This window comes from Rhinoraja longicauda, chromosome 2 (assembly GCF_053455715.1).
Source record: "Rhinoraja longicauda isolate Sanriku21f chromosome 2, sRhiLon1.1, whole genome shotgun sequence".
In the NCBI taxonomy this organism is placed as follows: domain Eukaryota; kingdom Metazoa; phylum Chordata; class Chondrichthyes; order Rajiformes; family Arhynchobatidae; genus Rhinoraja; species Rhinoraja longicauda.
In genome coordinates, this window is record NC_135954.1 from 32,610,377 (window position 1) to 32,637,656 (window position 27,280).

General features: G+C 47.6%; 2 protein-coding genes across 2 annotated transcripts in view; one reads left to right on the forward strand and one right to left on the reverse strand.

Annotated features, from left to right (window-relative positions):
• The window catches only part of LOC144601485 (uncharacterized), a 33,623-nt gene extending 26,294 nt beyond the window's left edge, over positions 1–7,329 (reverse strand). Inside the window, exons 1-3 of the mRNA XM_078413658.1 lie at positions 7,260–7,329; positions 6,738–6,853; positions 3,423–4,244 (exon numbers count right to left, since the gene is read on the reverse strand). Of these exons, the coding sequence (XP_078269784.1) occupies positions 3,423–4,244; positions 6,738–6,853; positions 7,260–7,329 (1,008 nt within the window). The remainder of the gene's footprint in view (positions 1–3,422; positions 4,245–6,737; positions 6,854–7,259) is intronic.
• Positions 7,330–11,224: 3,895 nt separating this feature from the next.
• The window catches only part of LOC144609317 (alpha-2,8-sialyltransferase 8F-like), an 89,956-nt gene continuing 73,900 nt past the window's right edge, over positions 11,225–27,280 (forward strand). The window contains exons 1-2 of the mRNA XM_078427749.1: positions 11,225–11,325; positions 24,521–24,610. Coding sequence (XP_078283875.1) covers positions 11,225–11,325; positions 24,521–24,610 — 191 coding nt within the window. The remainder of the gene's footprint in view (positions 11,326–24,520; positions 24,611–27,280) is intronic.

The following is a 27,280-nucleotide window of genomic DNA, read 5'->3' on the forward strand; positions in this document are numbered from 1 at the left end:
TGCACCCATGTTTCCGTCTACAAAACGATATTAGGAATTGAAAAGACACCTGGACAGGTACATAAATGGCCTCCTCCTGCACCTATTTTCTATGTTTCTATGTTTCTCTCTGCTATCTACAGACTTCATGTAAGCCTTTTTCTCTACTTCTTGCAGAACAAAATTTCTGTACCTCGGTACTGATGATACTAATAAACGTCAACCTGCGTTTAAACCTGAATTAACTCATATTTATTTTCTGCAAACTTTTACATAATATTCGCTAGGCAGGTTTTAGTGATGTTGAGATGTGCTGCTCATGTCCTGTTGTCCTTTTTAGTTTAGTGTAGATTAGTTTATTGTCACGTGTACCGAGGTACAGTGAAAAGCTTATGATGCGCGCTAAGCAGATAGAGGAAAGTCAATTCATGATTACAATCGAGCCATTTATAGTACCTAGATACGTGATAATGTACATGATAAGTAAATAATGTTTAGTGCAAGGTGAGGCCAGTAAAATCTAAAAGTAAGAAATGTTGCTGCAGGAGTAGAGATTTAAAAGTGTGGAGTGATTGTAATATGTGATTGTAGATCTGTTTCTGTGGCTAGTACGCAAATTGTCGCTTAGGTTGGGCGCTATCTGGTTTACCTCTCAGGGTATCAACTCACATGTCAAATAAAGGGACACTAAGCCAAGGTTTCATACAACAATCTTTATCAGCACTCAAGTTACTTAAACATGCATGCATACCACTAGTTTAGTTTAGTTTAGAGATATAGCGTGGAAACAGACCCTTTCGGCCCACTGGGTCCGCGCCGACCAGCGATTCCCACACATTAGCACTATCCTATACCCACTAGGGACAATTTTTACATTTACCAAGCCAATTAACCTACAAACCTGTACGTCTTTGGAGTGTGGGAGGAAACTGAAGATCTCGGAGAAAACTCACGCAGGTCACGGGGAGAACGTACAAACTCCGTACAGACAGCACCCGTAGTCGGGATTGAACCCTGGTCTCCAGCGCTGCATTCGCTGTAAGGCTGCAACTCTACCGCTGCGCCACCGTGCTGCCCCTAACTTCCAATAATTTCACATTTGATCTACTGATCCAATGGCTTGGCCTTAAATATCACCCGTGTGAAATGAATTGCCCAACTCTGCTGGGAGGATTGTCTCCGCCGAGATTCAGACTCAGGGTCCTTTTCTTGTAATGGTTTCTCCTCAAGGATATTGTTACTGATGTCTCAGTTAGCCCTTCTTATATACAATTATTCTTCCAATCTTCTTGAGAGCTTCTTTGCACTTTACTCCAGCCCAAGACCCTCACAATGCTGAAGTCAGTCGTTTCATGTTGCCATTCACTCAAGGACTGGACAAACAAAACAGTCTGAAAGAGGGTCCCAACCCCCAAATGTCCAGCTATCCAGGTTGTCCAGACATGCTGCCTGACCCCCTGAGTTACTCCTACTCCCTGAGTTACTCCTACTCCAACTGAGCACTTCAACTCCCCCTCCCACTCCTAGTCTGACCTTTCTGTCATGGGCCTCCTCCAGTGCCATAGTGAGGCCCAGAAATTGGAGGAACAGCACCTCATATTTCGTTTGGGCAGCCTACAACCCAGCGGTATGAACATTGACTTCTCTAACTTTAGATAGTTCCTCTGTCCCTCTCTTCCCAGTTCCCCCACTGTCTTCCTGTCTCCACCTATATCCTTTCTTTGTCCTCTCCCCTGACATCAGTCTGAAGAAGGGTCTCGACCTGAAATGTCACCCATTCCCTCTCTCCAAGATGCTGCCTGACCTGCTGAGTTACTCCAGCATTTTGTGATACCCTGAGTTACTCCAGTACTTTTGTGTCATTTCTGTGAAATGCCATTTGTCTAATAAACAAAAGTTTCTTCGCTGATGTTATCTAATTGCTCATTCCCCCATAAAGGTTCATTAGTCATGCAGTCACACCTTTATCAATACAAGTACATGTTTCTTTTGACCACTTCAAATTCCTGCTGGCAGCATTCCACAATCATCTCAACTATTTGGTCCCTTAATCATCAGAATGTTTATCTATGCTCTTGAAATTCTTCATACTATTTCCTTCACAAATTGTCAGTTCCCAACACATTATTTACTTGTTCTGTGCCCAGTGTCAGCTCCATGTTAGCACAATTTTATTTCCCCCTATTTAGAGATGCAGAGTGGAAACAGGCCCTTCGGCCCACCGAGTCCGCGACGACCAGCGATCCCCGCACATTAACACTATCCTACACACTAGGGACAATTTTTAGATTTATACCAAGTCAATTAACCTACAAACCTGTACGTCTTTGGAGTGTGGGAGGGAATTGCATTTGGAAAAAAAAGTGAATTTTTAAACAACATGCAACTAGTCACTGGATCTTATGGACTGGTTTCAATTGCACGTAGGTGTGGTGAAGTGGGATTCCTGTGTTTTTTTCATGTTATTTTGCCTGTCCCACGTGATTTACAATACTGAAGAACTGTAGAAAATGTCTAATCTTGCTTCGGCTGTCATGGTTGCTGTGTTGGTCAAATTGTTACAATTGACAACTGCACCACCAAGCAGGGGTGCAGAAGGCTGACATCACACAACGCCAGGTTCAGAAACAGTTACTTTCTGACAGCCATCAGGTTCTTGCACGACCTGTACAACCCTAATCTTACCTTGGCAACAGAACACTATGGACCACTTCTGGCATTATAATGGACACGCTTTCTTTTCTTTTTCTTTTTTTTTTTTGTCTGAACTCCATTTTATTTCATACCAGCCAGAGACGAAGTGCATTCTCAAAATCTGCGCGTGAATGTGTTTCGGGCGACTGAAAGGCCTTCTCTTGACTTGGCTGGTCTGCTTACACTAGGTTCACCCCTCCCCAACGCCCTTCAATCCCACAGTGTCGGACCACATACACGAGGAGGGGATTGCAAGCTGGGAGCCAAGAGTCTTCTCTCTCTCTCTCACACACGCGCAAAGGAGACACTAACTACGCACGCCACGACGTGATCTTTTCTAGTCTCTGCTCTCTCCCTCCCCTCCCTGTCTCTTTCCGCCACCTCTTCCCTCTCTCTCGCACACGGGCACGCACAAACAAACACACGGAAGGCGAAGAAAAAACCCCACCACGGCTAAATCACTAAAGCACATCGCTAACGCTGTGACGGACGGAAAGGGAGGGGGAAGGCGATGGAGAGAACGAGAGAGAGGGGGAGATTGAAACCGCAGCGATTTTCGAGAGAGGGCGTGAGGGAGGGAGGGAAGATCGATACCTTCCCCCCCCCCCCCCCCCCCCGCCTCTCTCGTCCTCCCCTCCCCAGCTCCCGTAAAGGGGGGGGGGGGTCAGGGGTGGAGTACTTGTAGTCTAACAGTTAAATTAATGGAAGGAAATTCAGAGGGGGGGGGGGGGGGGGATCAGCTTGGCTACTGTGAAGAGCATGCTACAGCTACTGAGAGGGGAAGGGGGGGAAGGTTTTATTGGGGGTGGGGAGACCGTGGGACGTGTATGTGAGAAGCGAGGGAGGGGTGACGGATGGAGGCCACTCTCCCTCCCCTCCCTCCCCCCTCCCGCAGGGCCACTCAACGCATGGTGTATCGTACGTAAGGGACCTCCACATCCTCGTCGGTCTCGTCGGTGCAGCACAGCTCGAACACAAGCGCCTTCACGTGCTTGCCGATCTTCTTGGAGACCTTGGGCGATTTTGTACAGTTCGAGGCAGACCAGACCCACCACCGCGGCCGTGGTGGTGGCGATGGCCGGGATGATCTTGCCCGCAATCAGCTTGTTCTTGTGCCGATCCGCTGGGGGAATGTCATAGTTCTCCGCGCGGAGATTGGAAGCGGCCACGATGAAATCCATGTGGAAGTTTTTGTCGTTGTCCTTCTCGAACTCGATGGGGAACATTCGGAAGGTGGAGAGGGCCTCTAAGGACGGCAGGGTGGTCTTCAGCTCCTCCAGACAGCTGTCATCGAGAGAGGCGTTGGAGTTCTGGAAGTCCTGGTCGGACACGTGGATCTTGACGCCGGACCTGGGCGTGAAGACGGGCACCTTCACCCCCTTCAGCACCTCGACCAGCTGGGTCGTGTCGCAGGAGCCCCGGATGCCGTAGGACAGCGCAAAGAGGTTGGCCGCCGACAGCACGTAGTCCATGTGCAGGGAGTTGTGCGATGGACACGCTTTCTGATGGTATTTTGCACCCTGCCGCCACTTGAGGCAGCAGGCCTGGTTCGCTGCTGCGACCAGGTAAGACTGTACCAAGAACCTTAGTAGAGGGATTTCAGAGTACAAGTATATAGTTCTCTGAAAGTGGCATCGTAGGCCCTTAGGGTGTTGAAGAAGACTTTTGGCACGCTTGCCTTGAAAAGTCCGGGAGCAGAGCAAGGACGCCCGTTGGCTGAGCAGAAAAGTAAGTGCTAATTACAGTTGAACAGGCAGTTTAAAAAGAGCGCCAAGAGGAAGCTAGTAGTCAATTTGAAAAGTCCGGGAGCAGAGCAAGGACGCCCGTTGGCTGAGCAGAAAAGTAAGTGCTAGTTTAAGTGAGAAGTCAGGTAAATTGGACAATCAGGCAATTTAATTGGTGATATAAGCAATACTTGCAAAAGGGTGCAGCTGTTATCCCAATTTTTAAGAAAGGAGGGAGAGAGAAAACGGGTAATTATAGACCAGTTAGTCTGACATCAGTGGTGGGGAAGATGCTGGAGTCAATTATAAAAGACGAAATTGCTGAGCATTTGGATAGCAGTAACGGGATCATTCCGAGTCAGCATGGATTTACGAAGGGGAAATCATGCTTGACAAATCTACTGGAATTTTTTGAGGATGTAACTAGGAAAATTGACAAGGGAGAGTCAGTGGATGTGGTGTACCTCGACTTTCAGAAAGCCTTCGACAAGGTCCCACATAGGAGATTAGTGGGCAAAATTAGGGCACATGGTATTGGGGGTAGGGTACTGACATGGATAGAAAATTGGTTGACCGACAGAAAGCAAAGAGTGGGGATAAATGGGTCCCTTTCGGAATGGCAGGCAGTGACCAGTGGGGTACCGCAAGGTTCGGTGCTGGGACCCCAGCTATTTACGATATACATTAATGACTTCGACGAAGGGATTAAAAGTACCATTAGCAAATTTGCAGATGATACTAAGCTGGGGGGTAGTGTGAATTGTGAGGAAGATGCAATAAGGCTGCAGGGTGACTTGGACAGGTTGTGTGAGTGGGCGGATACATGGCAGATGCAGTTTAATGTAGATAAGTGTGAGGTTATTCACTTTGGAAGTAAGAATAGAAAGGCAGATTATTATCTGAATGGTGTCAAGTTAGGAGGAGGGGGAGTTCAACGAGATCTGGGTGTCCTAGTGCATCAGTCAATGAAAGGAAGCATGCAGGTACAGCAGGCAGTGAGGAAAGCCAATGGAATGTTGGCCTTCGTAACAAGAGGAGTTGAGTATAGGAGCAAAGAGGTCCTTCTACAGTTGTACCGGGCCCTGGTGAGACCACACCTGGAGTACTGTGTGCAGATTTGGTCTCCGAATTTGAGGAAGGATATTCTTGCTATGGAGGGCGTGCAGCGTAGGTTCACTAGGTTAATTCCCGGAATGGCGGGACTGTCGTATGTTGAAAGGCTGGAGCGATTGGGCTTGTATACACTGGAATTTAGAAGGATGAGGGGGGATCTTATTGAAACATATAAGATAATTAGGGGATTGGACACATTAGAGGCAGATAACATGTTCCCAATGTTGGGGGAGTCCAGAACAAGGGGCCACAGTTTAAGAATAAGGGGTAGGCCATTTAGAACGGAGATGAGGAAGAACTTTTTCAGTCAGAGGGTGGTGAAGGTGTGGAATTCTCTGCCTCAGAAGGCAGTGGAGGCCAGTTCGTTGGATGCTTTCAAGAGAGAGCTGGATAGAGCTCTTAAGGATAGCGGAGTGAGGGGGTATGGGGAGAAGGCAGGAACGGGGTACTGATTGAGAGTGATCAGCCATGATCGCATTGAATGGCGGTGCTGGCTCGAAGGGCTGAATGGCCTACTCCTGCACCTATTGTCTATTGTCTATTCAGTTTTGAGGGAATTGAGTATAGAAGTTCTCAGCCCCCTTCTTTATTCCATAAACACCCATGACAATGAAGCTGTACAAATCCAATTCAAGTTACAAATTCGCTGTAGTGGGCCGGAATTAAATAATGACAAGACGGAGTACAGGAAGGAGATTGAGAGCCTTTTGAACTGGTGTCAAGATAACAACCTTTCTCTCAATGTCAACAAGAAAAAGGTGATAGTGATCGACTTCAGGAAGTGAAGAAAAAAACCCAAACTGCAGATGCTGGTCTAAATTGAAGGTGGACACAAAATGCCAGAGCAACTCAGCGGCTCCTTCTCTCCAAAGATACTGCCTGACCCACTGAGTTGCTCTGGCATTTTGTGTCTACCTTCAGGAAGTGAAGAGGTAAACATACCCTGGCATACATTGATGGCGCTGAAGTAGGGATGGTTGAAAGCTTCAAGTTCCTTGGAATCGATATCCTGCAGTTCTTTGGTTTCTACTTCCCTTGGCAGCTTGTCCCATATACCTACCACTCTGTCAGTGAAAATTGGTGGCCCTCTGGATCTTAATAAATCTTTCCCCTTCACCTTAAACTTATGCCTTCAATGTGGCTAGTCCAGGAGCACCGAGGCCACTGCCAATGCCTGCCTTCACCGCCTCCCGAGGCCACTCACAGGCAGGGCCTGCTGACTCCAACCATCACCGCCTCTCCAGCCACTCCTAGGCCGGGGCCTCCAATGCAGTCACCACTTGTGCCCCTCACCGCATCACCCGCCACTCTCACCGCATCACCAATCGTCACCACATCCCTGACTGCAAAATAATGCATCAGTCTGAAGAAGAGTTCCGTTCCAGAACATCACCTATCCATCTACTCCAGAGATGCTGCATGACCCACTGAGTTACTCCAGAACGTTGCACCTTCTTTTCAGGCAAATGGGATTAGCTGAAATGGGGGATCTTTATTGGCATGAATTAGTTTGGCTGAAGGGCCTATTTCCGTATGTATGACTCTATGACTAATGCTTCACGGTTGGCGTTGACCTCGATTGGCTGCGTTCTCTGCACATTATCATAATGGCAAACGGAGGAAAGAATACCTCAGAAATGGAGGCATCAATTTGTTGTGAGGTGTGATGATTCCTCAGTCAGACTTCCATCAAAGCTAAAGACCTGGCCAAATGCATTGCACAAACTGACTTCCCTCACTTGATCGTACTACAGACAACTGGAAGGCTTATCTTGATGGCCCGAAGTTGCCTTGAAGCCAGCCACTGAAGCACTCTCATGACGTAACTGGAATGGTGCAGTCTGAACTTGCTGGTAAATTGAAACCCATAACATCTGACAAGGACCCACTCCTAGCTTTAGAGTGCAAACATCTTCTCAATCCCAAACAAATTCATCATACATTAAGCAATAAAGCAACTTATACAGTATATATTTTCCCCTCCTTCCCCACTGTCTGAATAAAGAACCTTGTTGTCCAGCTCACTGTGAGCTTGCATATGTTCCTTGTGCTGAATGTGACAGCAGAAACACCAGTGCAAATGCTCTGGAAAAGCTGCAAAAGCTGAACCCAGGACTGAGCTTCGTAGGATGAATGGTGGTGGAAGACATTTGGAGTATTGGAGCAGTTCTGATCATGGTATTATAGGATGGGAATGGAAGCTTTGGCGAGGTTGCAGAAGAGGTTCATCAGGATGATGCATGGATTATTGGCTATTAGCTATAAAGAGAGGTTGGATAAACGAGCTGTTTACTCTGGAGCATCAGAGGCTGAAGGGGCAACCTGGAAAAATATAAAATTATAAAGGCATAGATAGGCAGATAGTCATTAGATAATCTTTTTCGTCAGGGTGGAAATGTCAATTACTCAAGGGCATCTATTTAAAGTGAGTGGGGGAACGTTTAAAGGAAATGTTTGAGGTAAATTTTACATGGAGTGGTGGGTGCCAGGAACACGCTGCCAGTGTTGCAAGCAGATACAACAACATTGGAGAGGCATGCAAACAGGCAGGGAATGGAGGAATATAGATCTTGGGCAAGCAAATGAGATTAGGTTAAATTTGCATCTGGTGAGCAGAGACATTGTGTTGTCCAGTGATGCTGCCTGACGTGCTGAGTTACTCCAGTATGTTGTGTCCTTTTAAGCTGAAATCCAGATGCTCATTAACATTTGAGTTTGGGCGTGATATTCCTTCAATTTATAACTACCTTTTTTCCCCTCTTTCTGAATTCCACTGAAGCATCTATGACCTGACAAGTCAATTCTGTACTCTCTCCAAAGACGCTGCTTGACCTGCTGAGCGTTTTCAGTGTTTTTATTTTAGATTTCCAGCATCTTGAATTGCATTTTGATTTACATTTCATGGCCAGGGTTTTGTGGAGCCACTGATATCAAGTTTTTTTTGTGTGCAGAATTAGCGGCAGGGTTTATCGTGATCTCTTGGGTACAAATGATAGGGTACAAATGATTAAATGGAGCAAAAATAAGTCTAAGGTACTCAACTCAAACAGTCCGAATCTGCTTGAAGGACAGCTTCCAATGCAGAAGGGCACATCTTACTGATAAAACTTGGAGTCATGGAGTCATAGATTCAACAGACCCCAATCAGTGAAGATATGAGACAAATCATCCTCTATGATAATCCTCAACACTGGTGCATGCAAGGATGCATTCTCAGCCCCCTTCTTTACTCCATGTACACCCATGTCTGTGCAGCCATGTACAAATCTAATTCAATTTTCAAATTCGCTGATGACACCACCATTGTGGGCCAGACATCAAATAATGATGAGACGGAGTACAGGAAGGAGATTGAGAACCTCATGGCCTGGTGTCGAGACAACAACCTTTCTCTCAATGTCAGCAAGAAAAAGGAGATAGTGATTGACTTCAGGAAGCGAAGCGGTCCAGATACCCCAGTTTGCATTGATGGTGCAACTTCAAATTCCGACGAGTAAATATCACCAACAACCTTTAGTATAAGAAAATAACTGCAGATGCTGGTACAAATCGATTTATTCACAAAATGCTGGAGTAACTCAGCAGGTCAGGCAGCATCTCGGGAGAGAAGGAATGGGTGACGTTTCGGGTCGAGACCTTTCTTCAGAATCACCAACAACAACCTTTCCTGGACCACCCATATTGAAGCAACGACAAAGAAAGCACACCAATGCCTCTACTTCCTTAGAAGGCTTAGGAAGTTAAGCCTGTCCCCTACAACTCTCACCAACCTCTACAGATGCACCATAGAAAGCAATTTATCAGGATACATTACAGCATGGTTTGGGAACAGCTCCATCCAAGACTGCAGGAAATTGCAGAAAATTGTGGACGCAGCACAGACCATCACACAAACCAACCTCCCTTGTATTGACTCCATTTATACCTTATACTGCCTCGGCAAGGCCAGCAGCGTAATCAAGGACGTCGCACCTGGCCACTCTCCCCTCGCCTATCAGGCAAAGGGTATAGATGTGTGAAAGTGCACACCTCCAGATTCAAGGACAATTTCTTCCCAGCTGTTATCAGGCAACTGAATCATTCTACCACAACCAGAGTCTTGCTGAACTACTATCTACCTCTTTGGTGACCCTCGGACTATCCTTGATCGGACTTTGCTGGCTTTACCTTGCACTAAATGTCATTCTCTTATCATGTATCTATACACTGTAAATGGATGGATTGTAATCACGTATTGTCTTTCTGCTGACTGGATAGCATACAATGAAAGCTTTTCACTGTACCTTGGTACCATAAACGGAACTAAATACAGTATGGAAACATGCCCTTCAGCCCAACTTGCCCACACCGACCAACATGCCCCATCTACACAAGTCCCACCTACTTGTGTTTACCTATCCTATCCATGTACCAAAAAATGTTTGAACGTTGTGATAGTACTTGCCTCGACTACCTACACCGGCAGCTTGTTCCATAATACCAACACCATTTGTGTAAAAAGTTGCCCCCCCCCCCCCCCCACGTACCTATTATGAGGAACGAGGACATAGAGGAGCCCATGAATTTGTTGTAAAAAAATCCTAATTGAAAACAGAAAATAATCTTAAACAAAACCCGAGAAGACAAAATCAAAAAGCATGTCCGTGCACACACCCACGGCACTGTACAATTAGCCCAAACTGTGTGGAAGAACGAACATTCTTTCCACTGCAGTCCAAGAGTGGTCGATCTGGTCGGTCAACTTAAGAAGGTATGTGTGGTCCCCATCTGACGATCCGGGGAGTGTTGGGGCTCTGAACAATGCATTGGTTTAAGCAATTTGAAAGCAGACTGGCGATTTATACCGGCGCGCAGAGCATCGCTTTTCACTGTACCTTGGCACAATAAACTAAACGAAATCAGTGTGGAAACAAGCCCTTCAGCCCAACTTGCCCACACTGACCAACATGCCCCATCTGCACTACTCCCACATACTTGCGTTTGCCCCATATACCTCTAAACCTATTCTATCTACGTACCTGTCCAAAAAAAATGTTTAAACGTTGCGATAGTACCTGCCTCAACTACCTGCACCGGCAGCTTGTTCCATAATACCAACACCCTTTGTGTAAAAAGTTGCCCCTCACGAACCTATTACGAGGACATAGAGGAGCCCATGAATTTGTTGTAAAAAAATCCTAATTGAAAACAAACAATAACCTTAAACAAAACCCGAGAATACAGAATCAAAAGGCATGTCCGTGCACACACCCTCAGCAGTGTACAATTAGCCCAAACAGTGTGGAAGAATGGACATTCATTCCACTGCAGTCCAAAAGTGGTCGATCTGGTCGGTCAACTTGAGAAGGTATATGTGGTCCCCATCTGACCATCCGAGGAGTGTTGGGGCTCTGAACAATGCATTGGTTTAAGCAATTTGAAAGCAGATTGGCGATTAATAGCGGCGCGGAGAGCATTGCTTGCACTTGATCTTAATATCATTTAGCAACTTTTATCCAACTACCTGCAAAAAAATAATATGCCGCTGTGAATAGAGAAGAGGAAATCCAGAATATGAACGCATCGATGTTATGAAATTAACAGGAACCGTGACATGTGTGATGAGGGGGTGGGGTCGCTGGGCGGGATCACTTGAGGATTTGGACTTTAAAGCTATACGTGGACAAGTTCTGAAAAGTACAGTTCCGTCCTCTCTGTTCGTTGAAGGACCAGCCATGCACCTTAAGACGTTGTACGCCTTTATTGTGCTCATGTCTATATTTTGTTTCGGTTACGTCTCCTGGATGGGAAAAGGGAAGAAGACAAATCATCACAGGTTTGGATTATATTCTTTGCAAAAAAATTTTAAAAAATTCCAGCATGCGTGAGGGTAATTTGATACGAAGACCAATGTACTCACCATTATATTGATACGGGGATTAAATAAAACTGTCACGTCACCACAAAAGTAATTTGACTTGACCGCGTTGAGTCAGCGTTTAATTTCCTTGTGAACGAGTTGTTTGAATGAGCTTTATTGAATTTGGTTTAGTTTTTCTTCGACTCTTTTTTTGCCTTTTTTTTCTGAAGCTCAATATTCATTGTGAATCGCTTGAAGCAATGTTTAGTTGTTCTTCTGATAGAAATGATTGTTTGGAGGTGTACAAACTAGCCAATAATATAAAGGAGGATAGCAAAAGTTTTTTTAGGTACGTGAAGAGGAAAAAAATAGTCAAGGCAAATGTGGGTCCCTTGAAGACAGAAGCAGGGGAATTTATTATGGGGAACAAAGAAATGGCAGACGAGTTAAACCGTTACTTTGGATCTGTCTTCACTGAGGAAGATACACACAATCTCCCAAATGTTCTAGGGGCTGGAGAACCTAGGGTGATGGAGGAACTGAAGGAAATCCACATTAGGCAGGAAATGGTTTTGGGTAGACTGATGGGACTGAAGGCTGATAAATCCCCAGGGCCTGATGGTCTGCATCCCAGAGTACTTAAGGAGGTGGCTCTAGAAATAGTGGAAGCATTGGAGATCATTTTTCAATGTTCTATAGATTCAGGATCAGTTCCTGTGGATTGGAGAATAGCAAATGTTATCCCACTTTTTAAGAAAGGAGGGAGAGAGAAAACGGGTAATTATAGACCAGTTAGTCTGACATCAGAGGTGGGGAAAATGCTGGAGTCAATTATAAAAGACGAAATTGCTGAGCATTTGGATAGCAGTAACGGGATCGTTCCGAGTCAGCATGGATTTACGAAGGGGAAATCATGCTTGACAAATCTACTGGAATTTTTTGAGGATGTAACTAGGAAAATTGACAAGGGAGAGTCAGTGGATGTGGTGTACCTCGACTTTCAGAAAGCCTTCGACAAGGTCCCACATAGGAGATTAGTGGGCAAAATTAGGGCACATGGTATTGGGGGTAGGGTACTGACATGGATAGAAAATTGGTTAACAGACAGAAAGCAAAGAGTGGGGATAAATGGGTCCCTTTCGGAATGGCAGGCAGTGACCAGTGGGGTACCGCAAGGTTCGGTGCTGGGACCCCAGCTATTTACGATATACATTAATGACTTAGACGAAGGGATTAAAAGTACCATTAGCAAATTTGCAGATGATACTAAGTTGGGGGGTAGTGTGAATTGTGAGGAAGATGCAATAAGGCTGCAGGGTGACCTGGACAGGTTGTGTGAGTGGGCGGATACATGGCAGATGCAGTTTAATGTAGATAAGTGTGAGGTTATTCACTTTGGAAGTAAGAATAGAAAGGCAGATTATTATCTGAATGGTGTCAAGTTAGGAGGAGGGGGAGTTCAACGAGATCTGGGTGTCCTAGTGCATCAGTCAATGAAAGGAAGCATGCAGGTTCAGCAGGCAGTGAAGAAAGCCAATGGAATGTTGGCCTTCGTAACAAGAGGAGTTGAGTATAGGAGCAAAGAGGTCCTTCTACAGTTGTACCGGGCCCTGGTGAGACCGCACCTGGAGTACTGTGTGCAGTTTTGGTCTCCAAATTTGAGGAAGGATATTCTTGCTATGGAGGGCGTGCAGCGTAGGTTCACTAGATTAATTCCCGGAATGGCGGGACTGTCGTATGTTGAAAGGCTGGAGCGATTGGGCTTGTATACACTGGAATTTAGAAGGATGAGGGGGGATCTTATTGAAACATATAAGATAATTAGGGGATTGGACACATTAGAGGCAGATAACATGTTCCCAATGTTGGGGGAGTCCAGAACAAGGGGCCACAGTTTGAGAATAAGGGGTAGGCCATTTAGAACGGAGATGAGGAAGAACTTTTTCAGTCAGAGGGTGGTGAAGGTGTGGAATTCTCTGCCTCAGAAGGCAGTGGAGGCCAGTTCGTTGGATGCTTTCAAGAGAGAGCTGGATAGAGCTCTTAAGGATAGCGGAGTGAGGGGGTATGGGGAGAAAGCAGGAACGGGGTACTGATTGATAGTGATCAGCCATGATCGCATTGAATGGCGGTGCTGGCTCGAAGGGCTGAATGGCCTACTCCTGCACCTATTGTCTATTGTCTATTGTCTAACACGAAAGTGAGCCATTCAGCTCAACTGGTCCATGCCGTCCGATATGCTTTTCCTGAGCTGATCACTCTTTCTTGTGCCTGGCCCATATCCCTCCAACTCTTTGGAGACACAAGCGATGATTAGGGATAGCTAATGACTGACCAATTGTGTGCCCCAGGGATATGTGCTGTTTATCATCTAAACCAGCTATTTGGACGATAATGTACAAGAAAGATGATACTAAAACAGGCAGTATGGCGGTAGACAGTGAAGGTGGTTATCGGACATTACAGGGGATCTTGATCAGCTGGGCAAGTAGACCAAGTAATGGGAAATTAAGTTTAATTCACATAGTAAGGTGTTGCATTTTGGAAAGTCAAACCATGGCAGGTCCTTCACAGCACCTCACTCCGACTTGTGCGAGATAACCACTTATGAGGTGTTTGCGCAGTAATCAATCAGAACCAATAAAACCATAGTGAGAGGTTGGGCAGGCTTGGACTTTATTCCCTGGAGCACATGAGCTGGCCCTTTAGAGATACAGGGTGGAAACAAAGCCTTTCGGCTCACCGAGTTTCCGCCAACCAGCGATTATCCCATACACTAACACTATCCTACACACGATGGACAACTTACAATTTTTACTGAAGCCAATTAACCTACAAACACGTACGTCTTGGGAGTGTGGGAGGAAACTGGAGCACCCGGAGAAAACCCACATGGTCACAGGGAGAATGTATAAACTCTGTACAGACAGCACCCGTGGTCAGGATCGAACCTGTGATCTATTGAGGTAGCAAATTGGAGGAACAGTACCTCATATTTCGCTTGGGTAGTTTACACCCCAAGGGTATGAACATTGACTTCTCTAACTTCAAGTAGCACTTGCTTTCCCTCTCTCTCTCCATCCCTTCCCCCTTCCCAGTTCTCCTACCAGTCTTTTACTGTCTCCGACTAAATTTTATCTCCGTACCACCCTCTCCCCTGACATCAGTCTGGAGACCTGAAACGTCACCCATTCCTTCTCTGCCAGTCCCGTTGAGCTACTCCTGCATTTTGTGTCTATCCGTGATCTATTGAGATGTATAAGATATTGTGAATGCACGGAATCTATTTCCCAGGCGAGAAGAATCAAGAAATGGAGGGCATAGGTTTAAGGTGAGAGGGGATAGGCAGTTTTCTCACACAGAGGGTGGTGGGCAGATGCACAAGTGGCCAGAGAAAGTCAAGTCAGGTCAAGTCAATTTTATTTGTATAGCACATTTAAAAACAACCCACGTTGACCAAAGTGCTGTGCATCTGATTAGGTACTAATTTTAAAAAAATGAAACATACAGTAGCACGCAAACAGTTCACAGCGCCTCCTCAATGAGCCTCAAACGCTGGGGAGTAGAAATAGGTTTTGAGCCGGGACTTAAAGGAGTCGATGGAGGGGGCAGTTCTGATGGGGAGAGGGATGCTGTTCCACAGTCTAGGAGCTGCAACCGCAAAAGCGCGGTCACCCCTGAGCTTAAGCCTAGACCGCGGAATAGTGAGTAGCCCCAAGTCGGCCGACCTGAGGGACCTGGAGTTAGAGAGGTGGGTTAGAAGATTTTTGATGTGGGGGGGGGAATGTCCATTTAGGGCTTTATACGTGAATAGGAGGAGCTTGAAGTTGATTCTGTACCGTACAGGGAGCCAGTGGAGAGAGGCCAGAATCGGCGTGATGTGGTCCCTTTTACGGGTACCCGTCAGGAGTCTCGCTGCGGCGTTTTGGACCAGTTGCAGGCGGGACAGGGAAGATTGGCTGATCCCAGTGTATAGGGGGTTGCAGTAGTCTAGGCGGGAGGAAATGAAAGCGTGAATGATTTTTTCTGTGTCGTCGAATTGGAGGAAAGGTTTGATTTTAGCTATGGTTCGAAGTTGGAAGAAGCTGGCTTTTACCACAGCGTTGACTTGCTTATCAAATTTTAATGCAGAGTCAAATATCATGCCGAGGTTTTTGACATGCGGTTTCACTAGGCAGGATAGACTTCCAAGACTGCCTGTTATCATTTGATGGAGTCGGGGGGGGGGGGGGGGGGGGGGGGCGAATAGGATGACCTCAGACTTGCTCTCATTTAATTGGAGGAAGTTCTGTGCCATCCAACATTTTATGTCCTCAAGGCAGTGTAAGAGGCTGTTTAAATTTGACTGGTTGTTGGGTTTCAGGGGGAGGTAAAGCTGAGTGTCATCGGCATAGCGGTGGAAAGAAATGCCGTGCCTTTGAATGATTTGGCCAAGGGGGAGCATGTATAGAGAGAAGAGAATGGGGCCTAGGATGGAGCCTTGTGGAACTCCGCAGGAGAGGCTAGCTGGAGCAGAGGAATAACTGCCTATGTTGATGGCAAAACTCCTATCTTTGAGGTACGAAGCGAACCAGCTCAGGGCAGTGCCATCAATGCCAACCGCGTACCGGAGACGGTCAATAAGGATGGTGTGGTCCACTGTATCGAACGCTGCGCTGAGGTCGAGAAGGAGCAGGATTGCACAGTCGCCGGTGTCGATGGCGAGAAGCAGGTCGTTGTGTACCTTCAACAAGGCAGACTCTGTGCTGTGGTGGGCTCAAACCTGACTGGAAACTTTCCAGGATGGTGTTTTGGTGCAGGTAGGGCACTAATTGGTTTAGAATTGCCTTTTCAAGGACTTTTGACAGGAATGGCAGTTTGGAAATGGGTCTGTAGTTGCTAGGCAAGGTGGGGTCTAGGTTAGGGTTTTTCAGTAGGGGCTGGACCACCGCGTGCTTGAAACTGGTTGGAACAGTGCCAGTGGCCAGAGAACTGTTGATAATAGAGAGGATGCTGGGACCGGCTATTGCAATGACATCGTTCAGAAGGGCAGTGGGGGCAGGATCAAGGGGGAAGGTTGCAGGTTTCATAGCGGAGACAAGCTTTGCAAGGGAGGATAGAGTGACGGGTTGGAAGCAGTCCAATTTAGATGAACAGACTAGTGAGACAGCTAGGTCACGGGTGGGAGGGGAAATGTTCATTCTAATGTTCTCAACTTTGTTGGTGAAAAATTTAGCGAATTCTTCGCACTTAGCAGGGGACCCAACTAAGCTGGTACTGGGGGCGGGACATATGACAGAGGTAATTGTTCTAAATAGGACCTTGGAGTTATGAAAGTTTTTGGAAATAAGGTCGGAGAAGTATTGTGCTCTAGCAGACTTTACTGCTTCCTGGTATTTGAGAAGATTGTTTCTCAGAATTTCGAAGGAAATTTGAAGCTTGTCACATTTCCACCTCCTTTCTGATTTTCTGCACTCCCTTCTTAGGGCTTTGGTGGTGTCATTGAGCCACGGCCGACCTTTGGGCTTAGGCTTTTTCATTTTAAGGGGAGCGATAGAATCCAGGATGGAAGAGCAAGTGATATTAAATAAAGAGGCGAGATCCTCAGTGCTGAGATGGGGGGGAGAGGCCTCAATAGTGCAGATGTTGGGGGCAGCTGTGAGAGCCTCGGAGAATTTACTGGCAGTCAATGAATTTATGTCGCGGGAGTAGCGAACAGGGAGATGAGATTTTGCGGGAGATAAAGGCAGATATGCGTCAAAAATGATAGCGCTGTGGTCCGATAGACAGGCTTCAGTAGTTTCAATGTTGGTGATTGGGAATCCGGACGATAACACTAGGTCGAGAGTATGGCCTAACTTGTGAGTGGGTCCCGTGGTGTGAAGAGTCAGATTGAAGGACTCAACCAGGTGCATAAATTCACTCACAAGAGGCTTAGTGGGACATCAAACATGAATGTTAAAGTCACCAAGAATCATGACCCGGTCAAATTTGGGCAAAATGCTAGAAATCAGATCAGCAAATTGGGTGATGAAGTCCTTATGCATTTTTGGTGGGCGATACACAAGAACAATTAAGAGGGGATAGGCTAGGCCTACTTTAATTAGTCGCACCTCGAAACTGGAGAAATGATCAGCGTTCAGGAGGCGGCAGTTGAAATGTTTCTTAAACACAGTGGCTAAGCCCCCACCGCGTCCGGAGAGCCTAGACGAGGTGAAGAAGTCACAGTCATCAGGACAGAGTTCCACGAGTGGAGCAAGCTCACCAGGGTTAAGCCAGGATTCTGTGAGCAGTGAGAAGTCCAATCCACGGGTGGTGAAGAAGTCGTTGAGGATGAAGGTTTTGTTCTGTAGGGATCTTGCGTTGATCAGGGCCACTTTAGCAGAGACAGCAGGGACAGCAGGTGAGCTTCGGTCTGGTAGCAGCTCCCACGCCAGCGGACGGAGGTTCGGGGAGACCATGCCGCTGCGCTTCACAGATGGCCTTGCTGGGAGCCCACGGGCCGGCAGTCCAGGGACCGGGATGATCGGTCGAAGAGCGGCATACCTGAGCTCGAGGGAGCGCCGGTGGATGGAGCAGTAAGATCGACTTCGCAGCGCTGGGTGAGGTAGGCCGCTGTTGGATGAGCGCGGGCGAGGTTTTTGAAATTTTCGAATGTTCCCGCGCGTTTACCCCGCCTCCTAGCGCGGTGCGTGCGGCGGTGGATGTAAGGCTGGCCCCGCACATCTACCGGGAGTTGATCGAGGAGCAATCGTTGGAAGAAACTTTGTCCGGGACCTGGACTGAAGAAGTCGACGACGGTTGGTCGGATCAACAGAAGGGTTCGGCGGTCGTAAACCAAAGTGGCTCGAAGAACACTACGATCTCCAGGTGAGCGACGACAGGCAGCCAAACACAACGGCGCGGCCATCTTAAAGAACTATTGATGCTTTTGGTTAAAGCAGGTAAAGTGGTTAAAGCAGGTAAAGTAACAACATTTGGAAGACATTTGGAAGGATGGACATGTACATGGTTGTGCATGAGGGTACTGCAGACTGGTTTATACTGAAGATGGACACAAAAAGCTGGAGTAACTCGTTGAACAACTTCACTCGGTCCACCGTGGCCTACGCAATCTCCCTGTTCCCTAACACTTTAACTCCTCTTCCCATTCCCACACTGACCTTTCTGTCCTTGTCCTTCTCCACTGTCAGAGTGAGACCAATGCAAATTGGAGGAACAGCACCCCATATTTCGCATGGGCAGATTACAACCCAGTGTAACTTTCTCTAACTTCAAGTAACTATTGCATCCCCTCTCTCTCCATCCCTCCCCCACCTTAGTCATTGTATTAGTTTCACTGTCGTTCTGTTGAGTTTCACTGTCTGTATCACTCATTACCACCTTCCCCATAGGCAGTAATGGACAATAGTGGCCCTCGCCTTTCCTTGCTCAATGTTGCTTTTTGCATATCTTTCATTCATTTGTTCTATGTACCTGTTCATTTGTTCTATGTACCTGTTCCCTCTCCCCTGACTGTCTGAAGAAGGGTCTTGACCCAAAATGTCTCCTATTCCTTTTCTCCAGAGATGCTGCCTGACCCGCTGATGCACATGGTTTGGAAGGATATGAGCCAAATGTGGGCAAATGGGACAAGCGAATATGGGGCATTTTGGTTGGCATGGGCAGGTTGGGCCGAAGGGCCTGTTTCAGTACTGGGTGATTCTACGACTTTAAGTTAAATTTGACTAATGATAATGGCAGCATCCAATGTGACGGGTAACACAATGCTTGTGAACTTTTGCAATGATTATTAACTCATCCAGTCGTTTCTGTGTCATTTCTTATGTATCTGAGAGAGAAATACAGTACTGTAGTGGGTGCGGTCACCGCGGAAATCAGGCCAGACGCCAGGTGAGTAGTTAATATACTTTATTTCCTAAGGCATCAAACACCGCACTCAAGAACTCGTGAGTCGACACACCCAAAACCTTTTATAGTCCCAGACCACCTGACCCAAGGGAACTGACCCAGGAAGTGACCTAATCCCTCCCGTCCAGTGAGTGCCGAGTGGAATGACCAAGGTAGTGGCCTAGACCCCGGGCGCCGCCACAGGACCCCCCCCAAGAACCGAAGGCACGAAACGGACAGGGGGACGGACGAAACGGCCAGCCCGCGTGCGCGCCACGGCGGGCGCAGGAACCGGAACCACCCCGCCAGGGGAAGGCACCCACGGGAACTCCAGGGGTAAAGGCCGGGATGCGGGACGACCCCGAGGGCGAGGCTGCGCCAGTAGAACCGGCTGGCTAACGTCCACGTGCGCCGGCTTCAGCCGCGAAAGAGAGACCGTCTCAGGACGACCCCCCATGTCCAACACGAAGGTGGCAGAGCCCCGCTCAAGCACTTTGAATGGTCCCTCATAAGGCCGCTGAAGGGGTGTCCGGTGGGCATCCTGACGCAGGAAAACAAAAGGACAGTCCTGCAGGGCGGAAGGGACATGTGACCGCACCGAACCATGGCGAGACGTCGGCACTGGCGCCAGCGAGCCCACCGTCTCCCGAAGGCGTTGCAGGGCGGCCGAGGGCTGTTCTGCCTGGCCCAGGGCAGAGGGAACGAACTCCCCGGGCACCGTCAGCGGAGCCCCGTACACCAATTCCGCCGAGGAGGTGGCCAAGTCCTCCTTGGGGGCGGTGCGGACACCCAGTAAAACCCACGGCAATGCGTCAACCCAGTCCGGGCCAATGAGCCGGGCTTTCAGAGCGGCTTTGAGCAGGCGGTGGAAACGCTCCACCAGGCCGTTCGCCTGCGGATGGTACGCTGTGGTGCGGTGCAGGTTAACCCCCAGCAGTTGGGCCATGGATGACCACAGCTCGGAGGTGAATTGTGACCCCCTGTCGGACGTAATGTCGAGCGGAACCCCAAACCTGGCAATCCAATTTGCCGCCAAGGCACGGGCTCAAGTAGAGGCACACGTGTCCGGCAGTGGAACTGCCTTCGGCCACCGCGTGAAATGGTCCACCATTATCAGGAGGTAGGTGAAACCCCGAGAAGGCGGCAGCGGCCCCACGATGTCCACATGGATGTGGTCAAAATGGTGGCGAGGGACGGGGAACTCCTGGAGCGGCGCACGCACATGCCGCTGTACTTTTGCAGTTTGGCACGGGATGCAGGTGCGCGCCCAATGCCCAACCTGCTTGCGTAACCGGTGCCAAACGAAACGGGAAGCCACGAGGGTCGTCGTCGCCCGAATGGAAGGGTGGGGCAGCCCGTGGAGCACCTCGAACACCCGGCGTCGCCTGGCAACAGGCACGATTGGGCGTGGTTGCCCGGTGGACACATCGCAAAGCAGCGTCGCGCCCCCAGTGCCACAGGGAACGTCCTCCAACCTGAGGCCCGAAACGGCGGTACGGTAGGCGGACATCTCATTATCGGACAACTGGGCCGCCGCCAGGGCTGAGTAGTCGATGCCATCGGCCACTTGCAGGACGTCGCGGACCGCGGGTCGAGACAAGGCGTCGGTCTCCCGGTTGTCTTTACCCCCGATGAAACGGATGGAAGTAGTGTATTCCGAGACGAAAGCCAGCTGCCGCTGCTGGCGAGCTGATCACGGGTCAGAAACCTTGGCGAACGCAAAGGTGAGGGGCTTGTGGTCCGTGTACGCGGTGAAAGTCCTCCCCTCGAGAAAATAGCGGAAGTGGCGGACCGCAAGGTAAAGGGCAAGGAGCTCGCGGTCAAAAGCACTGTAGTTCTGCTGTGCGCCGCTGAGGTGCCTACTGAAAAAAGCGAGAGGCTTCCAACACCCATCCGTGTGCTGTTCGAGCACCGCCCCAACCGCTACTTCCGAAGCGTCGACCGTCAGGCTGGTTGGTGCATCAGCCCGTGGATGCACGAGCATCATGGCCGCAGCCAGGGCTTCCTTGGCGTGTTGGAACGCCGCCACCGCATCGTCGGTCCATGCGACCTCCCTGCGCTTGCCCGCCATGAGGTGGAACAGCGGGCGCATGATCCGGGCTGTAGACGGCACAAATCGGTGGTAAAAGGCCCCCATTCCCACGAACTCCTGGAGGCCCCTCACGGTGGTCGGGCGTGGAAACTGACGCACCGCGTCCACCTTGTTCGGGAGCGGCAGCGCCCCGTGCGGGGTCACGTGGTGGCCCAGAAAATCGATGGATGACCCCCCTGAAACGGCATTTGATGATGTTGATGGCCAGCCCATGATCGCTAAGGCGTTGGCATAGCTGGCGGAGATGGGCAAAATGCTCCTGTCTCGAGCGGCTCGCCACCAAAATGTCGTCAAGGTAGATGAACACGAATTCCAGGCCACGGCACACGCAGTCCATAAGCCTGGTCAAACCAGAAGTCGGGGTCACTCGGTCCACAATGGAGGCAGCCACACCGACACGGCGTGGAGAGCGGCGCGGGCAGCAGGGTCCAGAGGCGGCTGACTGGAAGAGTCGGGTAGTAGCGCGTTCGGGTCCATCGCGACTTGCGAAGGAAAATCGGGGTCACCAGTGTAGTGGGTGCGGTCACCGCGGAAGTCAGGCTAGACGCCAGGTGAGTAGTTAATATACTTTATTTCCTAAGGCATCAAACACCGCACTCAAGAACTCGTGAGTCGACACACCCAAAACCTTTTATAGTCCCAGACCACCTGACCCAAAGGAACTGACCCAGGAAGTGACCTAATCCCTCCCGTCCACTGAGTGCCGAGTGGATTGACCAACGGAGTGGCCTAGCCCCCGGGCGCCGCCACAGTACCTTTCAAAACAAAATACCTCCAGTTTCATCACAGGAATTTTACCAAACAAAATTTAGCACCAAGTTATTCTAAAGAAATTACAGGGTAACAAACAAATATTTCCCCAAAGAATTAGATTTTAACGTGAATCTTGAAGACAATAGACAATAGACAATAGGTGCAGGAGTCGGCCATTCAGCCCTTCGAGCCAGCACCGCCATTCAATGCGATCATGGCTGATCACTCTCAATCAGTACCCCGTTCCTGCCTTCTCCCCATACCCCCTCACTCCGCTATCCTTAAGAGCTCTATCCAGCTCTCTCTTGAAAGCATCCAACGAAATGGCCTCCACTGCCTTCTGAGGCAGAGAATTCCACACCTTCACCACTCTGACAGAAAAAGTTCTTCCTCATCTCCGTTCTAAATGGCCTACCCCTTATTCTTAAACTGTGGCCCCTTGTTCTGGACTCCCCCAACATTGGGAACATGTTTCCTGCCTCTAATGTGTCCAATCCCCTAATTATCTTATATGTTTCAATAAGATCCGCCCTCATCCTTCTAAATTCCAGTGTATACAAGCCCAATCGCTCCAGCCTTTCAACATACGACAGTCCCGCAATATGAAGATTGAGAGATGAATAAGATTAAGAAGGGTATTCCAGAATCTGGAGCAGTAGCAGCTGAAGACATGACCGCAATTAGTGGAGGGATTAAATATGGGATGTTTAAGAGACCAGAATTGGAGACCCAGTTATCTTTGAGAGTTAAGGGCCTGTCCCATTACGCAATTTTTAAGGCGACTGCTGGCGACTGTCAAATTTTATTTTACCCTATGACAATGACCACAACAATGCCAAGTCAGGTCGATACAAGTTACTAGCACCAGGCTAAGAGATTACACCGTCTTCGGAAACATCGTAAAATTCCCACGTTTACCTGACCGTCAAACTGTCACCCCCAATCTACCTGTCAAATGTCCTGACGGTAAATAAATTGGTTAAACAAAACTATCTTCTGGTATCTTCAAATGCCTTTTCTTAATTTAATATTATGTGCTTCTAAATGCATCTGCGACAACCTAGCAAACCTGGGGACAGCATGCGACAGTGCCCGCAATAAGCTACGATACCTGGCGACAAGCCAGCTGTCGCCGAGAAATTTCTATCTGGAAAACTTTTCTGCGATGCGCCGAGATCCACTACGATTCATTGAAGACTCCTCACGATCATGCCCGCGACAACCCGGTCAACGTTCAGCGACAGCCTAGTCACCGGCAGTCGCCTTAAAATCGCCTAAGTGGGACAGGCCCTTTATAGAGAAGCGCAAGAGATGCTTGAAGGTGGTGTCACAGGTAGATGTGGTGGTCAAAAAGGCTTTTGGCACATTTGCCTTCGTCAGTTAGAGTATTGTGTGTAGAGGTTAGGAGGTCATGTTGCAGTATATAAGACATTGGTGAGGCCGCATTTGGAGTATTGTCTTCAGTTCTGGGCACCATGTTATAGGAAAGATGTTAAGTTGGAAATGGTGCAGAGAAGATTTACAAGGATGTTGCTAGGACTCGGGGGTATGAGCTGTAGGGAGAGGTTGAGCAGGATGCCCTGGAGCGCAGGAGGATGAGGGGTGATCTTATGAAGATATATAAAATCATGAGATAGATCAGAGTCTTGCCGAGAGTAGGGGAATAGAGAATCAGAGAGCATAGGTTTAAGGTGAAGAGGGATAGATTTTATAGGAATCTGAGGGGTAATTTTTTTCATACAAAGGGTGGTGGGTGTCTGGAACGAGTTGCCGGAGGAGGTAATTGGGGCAGGGATAATGGCTATGCTTAAGAAGCAATTAGACGGGTACACTGAAGTTTGGAGGGATATGGACCAAGCGCAGGCAGGTGGGAATAGTGTAGATGGGACATGTTGGCCGGTGTGAGCAAGTTGAGCTAAAGGGCCTGTTTCCATGCTGTATCACTATGACTCTTAAGTGTTATTTAAGAAGAAGCTAATGTAGATCAACAAGGAGTAATGGGTGAAAGACAAAATAATTACGGTTTTGGGTGATTAGCAATATCATATCATATCATATCATATATATACAGCCGGAAACAGGCCTTTTCGGCCCTCCAAGTCCGTGCCGCCCAGTGATCCCCGTACATTAACACTATCCTACACCCACTAGGGACAATTTTTTTAACATTTTACCCAGCCAATTAACCTACATACCTGTACGTCTTTGGAGTGTGGGAGGAAACCGAAGATCTCGGAGTAAACCCACGCAGGTCACGGGGAGAACGTACAAACTCCTTACAGTGCAGCACCCATAGTCAGGATCGAACCTGAGTCTCCGGCGCTGCATTCGCTGTAAAGCAGCAACTCTACCGCTGTGCTACCGTGCCGAATAGTGGTTTTATTGCTCAAATAGTGGTTTTATTGCTCAACTTTTCTCATACATTTTCACAAAGGCAGATTTTAACTCTTTTTATTTTAGAATCAAAAAACAGAAGTTGACTGATCTGAAGGAACCAAATTCATCAGAATGTCAGAAGGTGGTCAAAACTCTCGTTGCTATACCCAAAAGGTAACAAAACTTTCCTTTCTCGCGTCCAGCATCATTACAGTTTATATAAAATAAATTGTTGTACTGCAATAAGGTGGAGTCAAGTTTTCATTTGTAGTTGCTGTTCCCATCTTTATGTGCCTCCCACATACAGAGTAGAGACGTTCTGCTTCCCAATTCTGGTTTACTGTCCAAAGGGAAACTCGTATTAGTGAATGTGGGTTTTTTTTCTCCCTCTTCCTCTTCCCAGCAATGTGTCAAGGATCCCTAAACCTCCTGCTATCATATGAGAATAATCATCTAATTGGCGACTGAGATCTGGTTACGGGAATTATCAGACTCCAAGCTCATAGAAGCAATGACATGGCTCATAGAATTGATTTTTTTTTTAAACCAAAAGATGGGCACAAAGTCAAACTTTGAATGTTTGCAGAGGAAACAGTTGTTGACTTCTTGTCCCCTTTATGATGCATTGTGTTTGGCTTTAAAATGATTTCTGGGGCAAACCAACGCGAGGAGAGAAAGCATTAGAATGAGTTGGAAGGAAATGCAGATGCTGATTTGTACCAAAGATAGACACAAAATGCTGGAGTAACTCAGTGGGTCAGGCAGCATTTCTAGAGAAAAGGAAGAGATGACATTTCAGGTTGGAACCCTTTGTCATCTACTCATTTTCTCTGGAAATGTTGCCTGACCTGCTGCGTTACTCGTTTTGTGTCAAGCTTTAGAATTAATTGTGGAAACAAGGAACTGTGGATGCTGTTTTACCAAAAAAGACACAAAGTGCTGGACTAACATTTCGGGTTGGGGGTCCTTCTCCAGTCTGAAGAAGGGTTCCGGCCCAAAACATCACCTATCCATGTTCTCCAGTGATGCTATCTCACCGTACCTGACATAGTGATTGGCAGGGCTCTGGATGGTGTCGTAGAACAGAGGGATCCAGGAATGCACATAATTCCTTACATTGTGTCATTGTAACATGATCTCCCTGTTATAGAGGTTGGGCGGTCATAGAAACATAGAAAATAGGTGCAGGATGAGACCATTGGCCCTTCGAGTCAGCACTGCCATTCATTGTGATCATGGCGGATCATCCACAATCAGTAACCTGTGCCTGCCTTCTCCCCATATCCCTTGATTCTGCTAGCCCCTAGAGCTCTTTTAAATTCATCCAGTGACTTGGCCTCTACTGCCTTCTGTGGCAGAGAATTCCACAAATTACTGTTACAGTTGTACAAGACATTGGAGTATTGCATTCAGTTTTGGTCATTTTTATAGGAAAGATGTTTTAAGTTGCAAAGGGTGCAGAGAAGATTTTACGAGGATGTTGGCAGCTCTCTAGGGCTTGAGCTATAGGGGAGAGGTCAAGCAGACAAAGAAGTGTCTTCTTTTGAATTAGTTAACTTTTAGAAAAAAGATAATTATAAAGACAGTTATAAACAAGCAGACACATGTTTGAAGAAAGTATACCTAAAACCATGTGGATGGTGACCTTGCATCCTCCATTTGTTTTGTGGCTGCATCTTCTGACTCCCTGGTTCTTATATTACTTATCAACAACTCCATTGTTGAGTATTATTGCTAATTCTTCCATGGTATCTAATGGTAATTTACATTAATGGTAATCTTTACTCGTGGGTTTGTCTGTCTCCCATGGCATTCACATATCCGATCCATATTCCTATAGTAATCTCAGAGTTTAAATGTATGTTGCATAAATATGCTGTTCTTTGTTCATGTACAAGATGGAGCAGTTAATGGAAGTGACTTGAAGGGCAATCAGCATTACGTTCGAGGAATGCTGAAGGTCCTAAGGCATATGCAGGTAGTTCCTGATTAGGTATATCTGAGAACACTGGTAAGCTAGAAAGGAAATTGCAGGTGTGCAGGCTGAGATTTATGGGTCATAATTTAATAAGGATGAGGTGTCATAAGAATGGAGGGTGGCAAATGTTGTGTCTCTATTAAGACAGGCTACAGGGAAAAGGCTGGGAACTGCACACCAGTGATTCAAACTTCTGTGGTCAGAAGCTACGAGAGAGTATTCTGAAGGATAAGATATACATGCATTTAATGGACAAAAGCTGATGAGGGAGAACCATCATGATTTTGTACGTGCAAGATGATTGGAGTTTTTAAAGATGTGACCAAAAATGTTGATCATGACAGAGCTGTAGACCTCTTAGAAGGAAGATCATGGAAGGTTCTGAATGGTAGGTTGCTCTGGAAGGTTAAATCGCTTGGGGTCCAAGGAGAACTAGCCAAATGCATAGAAAGAAGCATGGGGTGGTAGTGGAAGGTTGCTTTTCAGACTGAAGGCCTGTGACTAGTGGTGTGACTTGGGGTTTGGTACGGGGCCCACTGTTGTTTGTCACCTGTATCAATGATTTAGATGAGAACATACAAGGCATGATTAGTAAGTTTGCAGATGACACTAAAGTGGGTGGTATTGTAGATAGTTAAGATGATTGTCAAAAATTGGGCAGGTCGACTGAGGAATGGTTCATGGAATTTAATACTGAGAAATTGAGGTATTGTGTTTTGGGAAGTCTAACTAGGGCAGGGCCTACACAGTGACTGGCAGGGCTCTGGGGTGTGTTGTAGAGCAGAGGGACCTAGAATTCCCTTGTGGCTAAAGGGATCAGGGGGTATGGAGAGAAGGCAGGTACAGGTTACTGAGCTGGATGATCA